Source organism: Typopeltis vanoorti, chromosome 12 (assembly GCF_054136105.1).
Source record: "Typopeltis vanoorti isolate ZY-2024b chromosome 12, IOZ_Tvanoo_1.0, whole genome shotgun sequence".
NCBI lineage: Eukaryota > Metazoa > Arthropoda > Arachnida > Uropygi > Thelyphonidae > Typopeltis > Typopeltis vanoorti.
Genome location: NC_143560.1, coordinates 1,730,339 through 1,744,276, shown reverse-complemented (window position 1 = coordinate 1,744,276; position 13,938 = coordinate 1,730,339). Strand labels below are relative to the sequence as shown.

General features: G+C 38.1%; 1 protein-coding gene across 1 annotated transcript in view; it reads left to right on the top strand.

Moving 5' to 3' along the window:
• The window catches only part of LOC150100544 (lysophosphatidylcholine acyltransferase 1-like), a 335,629-nt gene that overhangs the window by 282,060 nt on the left and 39,631 nt on the right, over positions 1-13,938 (top strand). The window contains exon 12 of the mRNA XM_090401170.1: positions 3,543-3,641. Coding sequence (XP_090257296.1) covers positions 3,543-3,641 — 99 coding nt within the window. The remainder of the gene's footprint in view (positions 1-3,542; positions 3,642-13,938) is intronic.

Below are 13,938 nucleotides of genomic sequence, written 5' to 3'. Positions count from 1 at the left end.
TTGACTCTCACAGATAACATTACCCTCATCTGCCCAATGCTGTATACTGTCCTTCACTACTTTCTCCAAGATCTTACTAACTACTGATGACACACGAACTGGTCTATAATTAGACACTTCCAGTCTGCTACCGCCCTTATGCAATGGCACTATCTTACTTTCCTTCCATTCTATGGGCACCTTTTCTAGCAGCCAGACTTGAAGTAATTTATTTAAATAATTTCTTGGCATCTTTAATTTACTGTGGTTAATTCAGATAAGGTTAACTACCTGGGTAATGGGTCATCTTTGCTTTTTAGTTTCAATGGTCTTTTGGTCTTTCAGCAACATGAGATTAGTGAAAAGGAAAACTGATTACCTTTGGGTATATGATGATATAAAAGAGCTGAGGCCTTTTCTCTATCTCTCACACTATCAATCTGTATTTCTTTCTCCCAATACTTTCAGGCCTTCTTGCACCCCGATACTAACTACTGTAGGCCTATGATGAGCACTCCTTTACTTTTCATGTCAATAAAGGTCGAAACCAGTCTGGGTAGTGACCCTTCCCCTAACGCATAGCATTATATATGTCGGTAGGGATATGTGCTTTGCATTATGGGATACTAAGGCAAGTGATGTGAAGTCATTAGCCTCTATATATGAGTTGCCCAGCTGTATACTAGTGGTGTGTCTCAGAGGTCTGTTTTAGCTCAATTGCTATTTATCCTGAATGTTAATGATTTTGGGGAAGATTTGGAATGGAATATTCAGTTGTTTGGAGATGATGCAAAGTTGGGATGAACAATGAGGTGTAGAGCAGATGTTGTGGCCTAAGAAGAATTGAATAGATTCTTCAATGTTACAAAATGTAAGGTTTTAAAATTTGGAAGACAAAGTCGGGATGTAGAATTTAATGTTGGTGGGGATATATTGTTGTAGGTGGAGGAAATAAACATCTTGATGTGATGATAGATAAGGATCTGAAATTTAGAAGACTTATTGCCAAAATTATGAGGACAACATGATGAATTCTGGAAATGATGTGAAGGACTCTGATTATAGAAGTAAGGAGATTTTCTTTCCATTGTATAAGACTCTGATTAGGCCACATATGGGCTAATGTGCTCAGAGTTGGTCACCTGGTTTTCAAAGGAATGAAGAAATATTGGAGAGGGCCCAGAGGTGATTGATCAAAATAGTTTCTGATCTCTGGAATGTTGAATATGAAGAAAGGTTGAGATGATGCAGAGTTCAATGGATGGGAAGAAGTGGTATGATATGATTGAGATATACAAGTTAGTAAGTAGTTGTTATAGAATTAATGTTGAAGAGGTTTGTCATAAACTGACGGGAAAGTGGGAGTGAAAAAAGGTCATCCCTGGAAGCTATATAAGGAAGTTGTAATCAATGGAGTGAAAGACAGGTTTTTTGCATGGAGTGTTGTGAAGGATAGGAATGCATTGCCTGAGAGCATAGTGTCTGCAGATAATTTGAATGTGTACCAAATTAATAATATGGTAATGTTACATTGTAAAGAATTTATAGAAAGAAAAACACGTGCTGGAGTAATTATTTTACTTTTAATTATGAAACATCAAGTGTTATTTTCATAATTATAAATAAGATAATTACTCTAATATATATTTTTTTGTCTCCATAAATTTTGCCCAATTAATTAATTTATTTATTTATTCATATGGAGTTTCCTCCCTTTTCTTCCTTGTGCCTATTCGGCGAGTTGAGCCCCATCATGGGGGGGGGGGGGGGGGATTAAGTATTTATTTCTGTAGATCCGTGTGTTCACGGGGGTCGGTTTGCCTGCTTGCAGGATGAAACCCCCACAGATAAACTGGGGGAAAAACCCTGCTGTCCATGCCCAAGACTGGCTAACTTGGCCATGGCTGAGGAAGATCCTTAAGCTCCTCGTGTCAGCGACGGGAATCGAAACCAGGACACTCCTTCCCCCAGGCATATGGATGCGAACTGCGCAGACTGCACAATTAATACTAACCTGCTATAATCCATTTGGATTTGCTAAAGGGAAGTCGTGTTTTAGTAATCTACTTACTTATTACAATAAAGTGACTGCTTCCTTGGACAGAGGAGAAGGATACACAGTAATATACTTGGATTTCGCAAAAGCTTTTGATAGAGTGCCTCATGATAAGTTGACAGTCAAACTAGAGCAAATGGGGTTGGATATTAGATTAGTGCATTGGATTGGAGACTGGCTATCTGATAGGTATCAACAAGTTGTGTATGGGGGTGCAATATCCAGGAAAAGGAAAGTCACTAGTGGAGTGCCTCAGGGATCTGTTTTAGGGCCATTACTATTTAACTTGTATATTAATGATATTGGCGAAGATTTGGATGGAGATATTCAGTTGTTTGCAGATGATGCAAAGTTGGGAAGAACCATAAAGAGTAGTGAAGATGTTGTGGCCTTGCAAGAAGACTTGAATAAATTGAGTGATTGGGCAAGCAAATGGGGGTGTGAGTTCAATGTTGCAAAATGTAAGGTTTTAAAATTTGGAAAACAAAGATGGGATGCAGAATTTATGCTTGGTAAGAATATATTGTTGGAAGTAGAGGAAATAAGAGATCTGGGAGTGATAGTGGATAAGGATCTAAAATTTAGGGGTCACATCGCCAAAATTGTGAAGACAACACAAAGACTTCTGGGAATGATGAGGAGGACACTGACGTGTAGAAGTAGGGAGATTCTTGTTCCATTGTATAAGGCTTTGATTAGGCCACACATGGACTATTGTGCCCAGATTTGGTCACCTGGTTTTCAGAAGGATGAGGAGATGTTGGAAAGGGTCCAAAGGCGACTGACTAAGGTAGTTTCTGACCTCTGGAATGTCGAGTATGAGGAAAGATTGAAAAGATGTAATTTGCAGAGACTAGTGGAGAGAAGGAAGAGGGGAGATATGATAGAGACCTACAAGTTGGTAAGGGGTTGCTATAGGATCAATGGTGGAGAAGTTCTACAGCGAATAGTGGGAGATCAGGGGAGAACCAGAGGTCATCCCTGGAAACTGTATAAAGAGGGTGTGAGTAGGGGAGTGAGAGGCAGGTTTTTTTCGTGCAGAGTTGTGAATGATTGGAATGCCTTGCCTGAGAGTGTGGTGTCTGCAAGGAGTTTGAATGTGTTTAAGACCCGGTATGATGAGATGTGTGTGAGATAAAAGGACCTCCTAGATGAGTCTTTGACTCCATGAGGTCTTGTTTAATAATAATAATAATAATAATGACCTCTCTGATTGTATCTCTTTAGCTATTCAATTTAGGCATATGCAAGATCATCCCTGCATGAACATGCTCAACAGTACTATGGCTTCCAGACACCTTCAAATGTCAGCAATGCATTTGAAATTTAATTTATAACTGCTGTTCTCTTGTGATGTATATTTTTTGTATCACTCTTTTCATATTATGTACCCGTGTGTATATTTCATGTTGTGTGTTGATATATAGCTTTATTGTCTTTTCTCAGCTTATATATATATATATATATATATATATATATATAGCTGACTCTGTTTGTTAATTTACAGGAGAAGAAAGGTAAAATAGATTTAAAGATTTTATTTGCTGGGTTATATCTCTTAAGAACAGATCTTAGTAAATTTGAAAGATTGAAGCATGCATTTCAAGTAAGTTTTATTCTAATGCACATTAATATTAGCATAAAATTCAACATTCTTTTTATTATTATTAACAATAGACCTATTAACCACCACACTTCTGTTCAGTAAAAAAAAAAAAAAAAAACATTATATAAATTGTTGTTAGCACACAAAACCCATTCAATGTTTCTGCACTCATCACTCTCTCAGGCAATGCATTCCACTCTTCATGCAAAGCACCTGCTCCCACATCCACTTGCTCACACTCTACTTATATAATTTCCAGAGATTCCCTCCCCTTCTACCCCCCATCTCTCTCTCTCTCTCTCTCCCTCTCTCTCTCTCTCTATGGAATATCACTTCTATATTAACCTGGTAACAACCCTTTACAACTTATATCTCCTCCCCCCTCATATTCACACAGCTTTGCAAATGCCACTCCTTCAATTTGCTTTCTAGCCCTAATTGTACAGGCCAAATCCATCTTAGTTAAGTTTCTCAAGATTCTATTCAATATATCCTCATTCCATGAAATCAAGTTACTAAATCTATGCATAATAAATCCCATATAGTGGAACCATAACATATCTACTTCTATGCATGTCATAGTTTTCCCCACATTTCCCACTCATACTGTGTTCAGATTCTACTATAAGGCCACAACGTCTAATTGACTTGTCATTGTTCTACCTGACTTTGCTAACAGCTGCATATCTCCAGGTAAACCTGCCCTAATATCATAACATCACGTTAAACAAAAATGTCTACAAAATAGTCTCCTGTGGGGTATCACTAGCGACTTTTTTGCCATAGGCCTGTTTGTGTGTCATGAGTAGTTGTTAAGGTCTTGGAGAAATTAGTGAGGGACTATATACAGCATTCGGTAGATGAGGGTAATGTTATCTGTGAGAATCAACATGGATTTGTTAAGTGTGAGATCAAGGCCAGTTGCACAAAATATACAGTTGGTTGCTTCTGTAGACCAGGGGATTCCAGGGATGATCTGGAAGATATGCATCAGTAAATTTGTATAATTAGTGCAGGTCAAGTGATTATTATGGGGGACTATAGATTTGAAGGAAGAAAGATCACCTGACAGGAAGGAAATGGAATTTACACACTTAAGAGATAATTACTTGAGGCATGATGTGATGGAGGGGACTCATGGTGCAAGAGTATTGAACCTGTTCATAGGATCATGAGCTATAAATAACCAATGTACTACATTGCCTCTCGTGCGGTCTTGACTTAGTAGATTGCAAATTTTCTGTCAAGAAGGGATATGTGGACCTGCTAGGCAGGTGATTATGACAAACTTAGGAGGAAGCTTGAAGCTGTACCATAGCATAAAGCCTTGCAAGGGAAGGATGTTAGTAGTGCATTGGAGATAGTTATGGGCAATCTAGAGGAAGCCATATTAAATTGTATATCAGGTTATGAGGGTAAACTAGGTGGGAGTTAGATGGATGAGTAATATCATTAAGCATAAAAAAGAAATTGCTGTGAAGGATATACAAGGAGAAAGGATCAACAGGAAGCTCATTAACAGTACAAGGGTCAGGCAAGATAGGTGACCAGCATGGTAAGGAAGGCAAAATCAGATTACCCACAAAAACTAGCTGAGCAGGCCAAAAGAAATTCCAAAGAGTTCTTTTGTAACATGGCGAGTAAGAGAAAGAACGACTATGGAAGAATAACCTTAATGAATCCTGATGGTGACAAAGTGACAGAAGCAGATAAAATTGTTGAGTTACTGACCACTTTGCAATGGTGTATCATCCAAGTGAAGTTAATGCTGTGACAGAGAGTGATGTGGGAACAGAGGTGGATGAATTGGAAGTTCTTAGGATATCGCAGAATCTCAATGCAAATACAGCTGTGGAATTAAATGGGATATCAGCTCGTGTTTTGTGAGAATGTGCAAGTTAATTGGCAATGCCTTTGACTTGGCTCTTTAATTTTAAATCTCAGTTCTCGTAGAGTTCCAAGGGATTGGAGAGAGAGAGCGAGAGAGAGAGAGAGAGAGGACAAAATAATTCCTTTGCATAAGGGAGGTTCTAAGATTGCAGTAGCAAATTATATATCCACAAATCAGTATCTCAGGAATGGTGTAAAAGTACTGGAAAAATTAGACAAAAAGAATTAAAAAATGGGTGGATAAGAATTTTATATTGTATGAGGGGCAACATAGCTTTGTGAAGGATCAGTCATGCCTTAGTAATTCACTAACTTTTTTTTTATTATAATAGATTGACAACTGAGTTGGATGAAGGAAATGGCTACACGATGATTCTGCTGGATTTTGCAAAGCTGTTTGACAGAATACCACTTGGAAGTCTGTTACATAAATTAGAACAAATAGGGATGGATATAACACTAGTTGTAGGATAAGAATGTGGCTGCTGAACAGATATAAAAAAAAATGGTATATTCAGGAGCAGAATCCAGGAGAAAGCAGATGTGTGGGGTGCCTCAAGGTTCTGTGCTAGAATCACTACTGTGTAACTTGAACATAAATGATATAGGAAATCTGAAAGGAAATATTCTGTTGTTTGCTGATGATGCAAAATTAGGTAGAGTAATAATTAATCAAGACAATGTGGAGAGCTTGCAGGACAATTTAAATAGGCTATTAGTATCCACAAATGATAATGAGTGTCAGTTTAATGTGGGAAAATGTAAAGTTACGCATTTTGAGCTAAATAGATTACAAGCTGTGTATCACATTGATGGAATTGTACTGCAGGAAATATATTAAACTAGAGATTTGGAGGGGAGGGGTAGACAAAGAGTTCAAGTTTAAAGGACATATTGCTAAGAAGCTCATAAGATTATTTGGCTACTGAGGAACACACTAACAAATAGCAATAAGGAAGTTGTCAATTCTCTTTATAAGCCCTCAATATATCCACATCTGGATTACTGTGCTCTGGTCTGGCCTCTTGGGTTTCTTGTGGATGAGATTCTGTGGAGATGATTCAGAGGTGAGCAACCAGGATGGTGAGTGGTCTGTAGAATGTTCCCTATGAAGATAGATCGACAATGCGTGCAGAAGTTACTTGATAGGAGAAAAAGAGAGGATATGATAGAAACATTTAAGTTACTTAAAGAGTTTTATATGATTGATGCAGGGGAAATGTTTCAGCACTTGACTAGAGGGGCCAGAACAAGAGGTCATCGCTGGAAGTTGAATAAAGATTAGTGGGGGTGTGAGGACTAGATTTTTTGCTTGGAGAGTCATGAATGAGTGGAATGGGTTGCCAGAGTCATTTGAGTGCTTTCCTTTAGTGATACACAGTGATCAGCATTCATTTTAGTTAATTATGGAGACTACAGATGTGTTCAAATAATTGTGCAGATGTGTCCAAATAATAATAATTATTATTATTATTGTTATTATTATTACCCCAAGACCTCATGGAGTCAAACACTCATCTGGGAGGTCCTTTTATCACATACACAGCTCATCATACCGTGCCTTGAATGTTCAAACTCCTTGCAGACACAACACTCTCATGCAAGGCATTCCGATCATTTACAAAGCTGCTTGAAAAAAACCTGCCCTCACTCCCCTACTAACACCCTCTTTATACAGTTTCCAGGGATGACTTCTGGTTCTCCCCCGATCTCCCACTATTTTCTGTAGAACTTCTCCAGCATTGATCCTATAACAACTCCTTACCAACTTATAGATCTCTATCATATCTCCCCTCTTCCTCCTGTCCACCAGACTCTGCAAATTACATCTTCTCAATCTTTCCTCATACTCGACATTCCAGAAGTCAGAAACTACCTTAGTCAATTGCCTTTGGAATTTTTCAACATCTTTTCATCCTTCTGAAAACAAGGTGACCAAATCTGGGCACAATAGTCCATGTGTGGCCTAATCAAAGCTTATACAATGGAACAAGAATCTTCCTACTTCTACACATCAGTGTCCTCCGCATCATTCGCAGAAGACTTTGTGTTGTCTTCACAATTTTGACTCTGTGTCCCTAAATTTCAGATCCTTATCCACTATCACCCCCAGATCTCTTATTTCTTCCACCTCCAACCCTCACCAAGCATAATTCTGCATCCCATCTTTGTTTTCCAAATTTTAAAACTTTACAGTTTGCAACATTCAACTCACATCTCCATTTCCATGCCCAATCACTCAATTTATTCAAGTCTTCTTGTAAGGTCACAACATCTTCACTACTCTTCATGGTGCATCCCAACTTTACATCATCTGCAAACAACTGAATATCTCCATCCAAATCTTCACCTATTTCATTAATATACAAGTTAAACAGCAATGGACCTAAATCACACCCCTGAAGTGTGTCCACTAGTGACTTTCCTTTTCCTGGATATCGCTCCAACATTACACAACTTGTTGATACCTATCAGATAGCCAGTCTCCAGTCCAATGCACCAATCTAATATCCAACCTCATCTGCTCTAGTTTGCCTGTCAACCTATCATGAGGTACTCTATTAAAAGCCTTTGTGAAATCCAAGTATATTACTGTGTATCCTTTTCCTCTGTCCAAGGAAGCAGTCACTTTATTGTAATAAGTAAGTAGATTACTAAAACATGACCTTCCTTTAGCAAATGCATGCTCTCCATCAAAGATAATACCATCGTTATCAACCCAACTCTGGATCTTAGTTCTCACAAGCTTCTCCAACAAGTTGTGGATCTTAGTTCTCACAAGCTTCTCTGCAACACTTGACACACAGATAGGCCTATAGTGTGATGCTCGAGTTCGATCACCTCCTTTATTAATTTTGCCCTCCTTTCACTCCTTAGGGATCTGACTGAGTATGAGATTCGTATTAAAAAAATATGTCAAGACAGGTGTCAACTCCCTTGCACATTCCTTCAGAATATGTGGTGATATATTATCAAGTCCCACAGCCTTATTAACATCCAGTTTACTCAACTCCACATACACCTCTTGCTCACTTACAGTCAGTCTCTCCTCCCCATCATCTACTGCTCTCAATCTCTCCATGAAGTCACATTGACAAGAATGAAAGACCATTATGAGTTGATCATTAAGCATCTCCACCACACATTCTGCAACAGCTGTCTTTATAACATTTTCTCCTATCAATGTCATCCTTCCATAATCATTCTTTCTTTTGCTGGCTACATATTGAAAGAACTCTTAGGATTCTTTTTGGCTTCATTAGCTAACTGCTATTCACACCTCTCTTTAGCTATCCTCACCAACCAAGTCATCCTTCTTGCCTGGTCTCTGTAGACCTCTTAGAATTGGTTATTTCCTTCTCTTATGCTGCCTCCACAATGCCCTCTTTCTCTGTATCGCATGCTTAATCTCTTTATTCATCCATCTCACACCTACCTTATTTAACCTTCTCACCCTTGGAATACACTTAGACATTGCATCTACTAGATAGTTTTTGAAAATCTCCCAAGCTGCGTTGATCTCTTTTCTGGCTAACTCCTCATTCCATGCTACACCTGCAAGCTGTCTCCAGAGCTCTTCATAATCAACCCCCCCCCCTTGTAGTTCCACATATACCCTTTTCTCACTGGGGTCCTCGCACTGCTGGCAACCACCCAGGTAATCACCTCATGGTCACTCTCACCAATTGGTGGATGATTTGACACCTCATTTATAATTACATTCTCTGATAAATAACCAAATCCAAGACCCTCAATCCTTGTGTGCACTCTGTTACATACAGTCTGAGGTAGTTATCCCTCAAAAACTGAAGAAACTCATTTTCTTTACTTCCAGTTGCTATCTCATCATTCCAGTCTATATTGCCATAATTAAAATCACCCATAATGATCACCCTTTTCTTATTTACTTGGCTAATTTGATTGTACATTTCATTATCACCACCATCCACATTAACTTGTCTATAACAGCATCTAGTTAATAAATTAATTATTTACTTAGTTTCTGTGTTCTATTATACCGTTAAAATAATAAACAACATGTTCGACGAACACATAAGTCTGTCCACACATGTCTATAACAAAATCCAACCAAGTATTTGATTCCACTCACCTCTATCTCACACCATACTGCCTCAAAACCACTGGCACTATTTCCCTCCTGCATCCCTACTTTGTATAGACATAACTCTTTCTCTATCATCAATAGCACTCCCTTTTTACCCTTTCTATCCTCACGAAACACATCATAACCTTCCATCTCTATTCCTGTCAGGATGTCATCCTCTTCCCACCATGTCTCACTTATTCCTACAATCTTTAGATGAACAGATGCAATTAATGCAACCATTTCATCTGCCTTGTTTCTTATACTTCTAGCATTTGTATACAAACACCACAGGTCATTTTTGGATCTACAGCTAGTTCCACTGATATCACTCACTCGATGTGATCTCTCCATGCTCAACTGGGGCCATTTCCCTTTCTGCTTATTCATTTTAAAACCCTTTTCAATTCCAACTGTTTCCATATTCATTGTTTCCTGCTACACATGCTCTCACCTCCTCTGGGAGCATCCACCTTTCTCACGCTGTGTACACCTGTCCACCCTGATCCTCCCCGTTTCCCTGCCTTCCTCTTGCACACCCATTCTCTCATTTTCTATACTCATACCACTCACTTCCTCATTCATAACCACCTCTTCAATCTCTCGTGTCTTACCCTCCTGCTCTTCCACATCACTTCCTGCTTGATCTGATTCATTCTCTCTCACTCTACTCACTTCTCTACCTTCCAGCAGCAGTCTCTTCAAGCGACTCACACCATAACCCCTCAAATGCAGTTCATCACTCCCATACAGTTCACTTCTTCATTTTTTTTGCATCTTCTGTTTTATAATCCTCTCTATTAGATTCTCATTTGGTTATATCTTCCGATAGAGCTCTTCATTTGTGATTTTCTGTACCCATCCTCTTCTTAGAATCACCCTGTAACAAGTTCTTGCAAATGCAAAAATTCTTTTCATGATTCTTTATTTATTACCCACTTTTCAGATACATACTGTACACCACTAAACATGCATGTTTCCAGCACTCTTAGTTTTGTTTGCAGGCTGATCACTTTACTTTTCCAGATGTTATCCATGGCCTTCAGATTTGTTCTTCCCTTTGCAATCCTGATCTATATTTCTTTTTTACAGTCCAAATGATATGTCATTTTACTTCCCAAATATATGAACTGTTCTTCATTTTCTATATGAATTCCATCCACTTGTATCTTTTGTTTCATGTTCTTCTCACCAAATATCATTGTATTTGTTTTTTTTAAGTTCATGACAAGTCCAAATCTCTTTCCTTCCTCATTTAACAGTTTCAATGTTTTTATTTCTTTCTTTCTTCTTCTTCTTCCATAATAACAATGTCATCTGCAAATCTCGGATTATTAATTCTCATCCCATGTACTGATATTCCTTTTGCACCTTATTTCATTTTATCCATTGCTCTTTCTAAATGTGCAATGAAAATGCTTGGTGATATTGGGTTCCTCTTTCTAGTACCATGCTTGTTCTAAATCATTTCCCCAGATCATCACCTATTCTAACTGCTGCAACTGCATTCTTGTAAACATCTCTTAATATAGCTATTAGTTTTCTATCAATTCCATAGGATTCTAGCACTGCTAATGTCACTTTCTGGTCGATACTGTCAAATGCCTTCTGAAAATCAACAAAGCAGGTATATATGAAAAGAGGATTTAAATAAGCTAGAGAGATGGGCAAATGAATGGGGTTTTCGGTTTAATGCAGCAAAATGTAAGGTCTTGAGGTTTGGGACACATCGATGGGACGTTGCATACTCTATGGGAGGAGTTAAACTGGAGGAAGTAGGAGACAAGAGATCTGGGTTTGATGATTGATAGAAACCTGAAATTTAGGGGACATATTGGAAAGGTAGTGAAGGTAACGCAGAGGATTGCTGCAATAATGAGAAGGACACTGACCTGCAGAGATAAAATGATTAGCATTCCGTTGTATAAGACTCTGATCAGACCACACTTAGACTATTGTTCTCAGATCTGTTCCCAGGATTTGAAGGGGATAAATGAACTGTGGAAAGGGTACAAAAGCAGATAACAAAGATGGTGTTGGGACTGTACAATGTTAGTTATGAGGATCGGCTGAGGGAGTGTGGACTGCAGAGTTTGGTAGATAGAAGAAGGAGGGGTGATATGATTGAGACTTTTAAACTGTTGAAAGGTGGTTACAGGGTTGACACTGGGGAGTTCTTTCACTTGGTTGAACAGAGGGAACGAGTCATGACAAAGGGCCATCCCTGGAAGTTATGAAAGGAAACTGTGAGAAAGAGGGTGATGAGTGGTTTCTTTGCATGGAGGGTGGTTGAACCATGGAATGCTTTGCCTGATGGAGTGGTGAGAGAGAGAGAACAGTCAATGCATTTAACGAGTGGTGTGATAGACTTTGTGTTTCCTAGGAGGGACCTCCCTCGATGAGTCTTGATAGACTTGTGTTTCTTAGAAAGGACCTCCTGCAATGAGTCGTTTGACTCCATGGAGGCCTGAATAATAATAATAATAATAATAATAATAATTTTTTTTGTTTTTTCCCTAGCTTTCTCTGCTATTAATTGCATTGTCGAAATCTGTTGAATTGTGCTTCTATCTTTCCTAAATCCTGCTTGCTCGTCTGCAAGGTATGCTTCCAACTGTGTTCTCGATCTTTCTGACAATATCGTTGTCATCACCTTACCAAGGTGACTCGTCAAAGCAATTGTTCTATAATTTTTATATTCGAGCTTATTTCCTTTCTTGTATAATGTCACTAATATCGATTTTACCCACTCTTCTGACATTTTCCCTTCTTTCCATACCATATTACATAGTTGGTGCATTTCTGTAACCATACTTTCACCACCATATTTAATCATTTCTCCAGCGATGTTATCGTTACCAGGACTCTTGTTGTGTTTTAGCCGTCCTATTGCTTTTTCTTCCACTCCTCTTAAAATGTCCATATCATGCTCATTACCTGCTGGTGATATCAGCTTCAATTCTTCAATCAGTTTCTCAGTGCTATCTAAATTAAATTTTTTCTTCATATAACTCACTACAGTATCTTGTCCACTGCTGTACAATTTTATCTTAATTCATCAATATTTTGCCTTTTTCATCTTTAATTGTGGTCTGTTTTGGTTGACCTGCTATTAATGGTTGTAATAATTTTGTACACCTCCCTAGTTTTGTGCTCTCCATAGTGCTGTTCTATATTATTGCATTGGGCTTCTAACCATTTCATCTTATCCATTCTGACTGCTTTTTTCACCTCATTACACTTTCTTCGATACTGCTCCTCTATTTGTTTTGATGTATCCCTTCTTATCCTCAATGTTCTCTTCTCCTATACTAACTTCAGTGTTTCTTGTCTAATCCACTTCTTCTTGATCTTCTCTTCTTCTGGTACTGTTTGTTCAACTGCATCTTCTATCGCTTTCATTACTCCTTTCACTCTTAAATTTGAATTTTCTTCTTTGTCCACACTTTTAAATTTCTCCTCTAACATTGTTCTGTGCCTTCTTCCTATTTCTGCTTCACTTATTCTTGCTGTGTCTCTTTGTTTTTAATGATGGTGTTTATATTTTCTTTTTAATTTCAACTTCATGTTTGCGATCTCTAAACTGTGATTTGAGTCTATATCTGCTCCTTGAATAGTTTGACACTGTTGTACTGATGTTATCCATCTTCTTTTAATCGTAATCATTTCGATCATGTTCTTGGCTTTCTCATCATTTGATTGCCACGTCCATTTTCTACACTCCTTTTGCTGGAATCATGTGTTACCGATCATTATCTCGTGGTCCACAGCAAATTCTAACATTTTTTTTTCTCATTCATTTCTTTCTCCAAAACCATATTTTCTATGACACTTTCCCAACCATAATTATCTATTCTGGCTTTGGCATTCCAATCTCCTTCAATAATTAGTACATCTTGCTTTGATATTGTTTCCATTGTCTCTGTCAGATCTTTGTAGAATAAATGAAAAAAACAGAAATGAAACGAAACAAGATAAACTGAGGGAGTAAAAGAATGCTAAGATGTAGAAGCGAAAGTTATAGAAGAAGTTGCTAAAAACAGAAGTGAAAAAACGAAATTTGGAGGAACTGAAGGAGTGAAAGAATGCAAAGATGTACAAGCTAAAGTTAGTGATAAAGAGGTGAAAGAAAGTATGAATGAGGAAAAGTGAGTAAACTGTGGCTGAATGAGAGAATAGCGAGATAGAGAGTGAAATGTCGGAATGCAAGATTTAATGAAACAGTTATTGGAAATGAAAAATGAAATGAAGAATATGTTGAGTGATGTTAGGCATCTAGTTTTATTTTGTATCCAAACACAA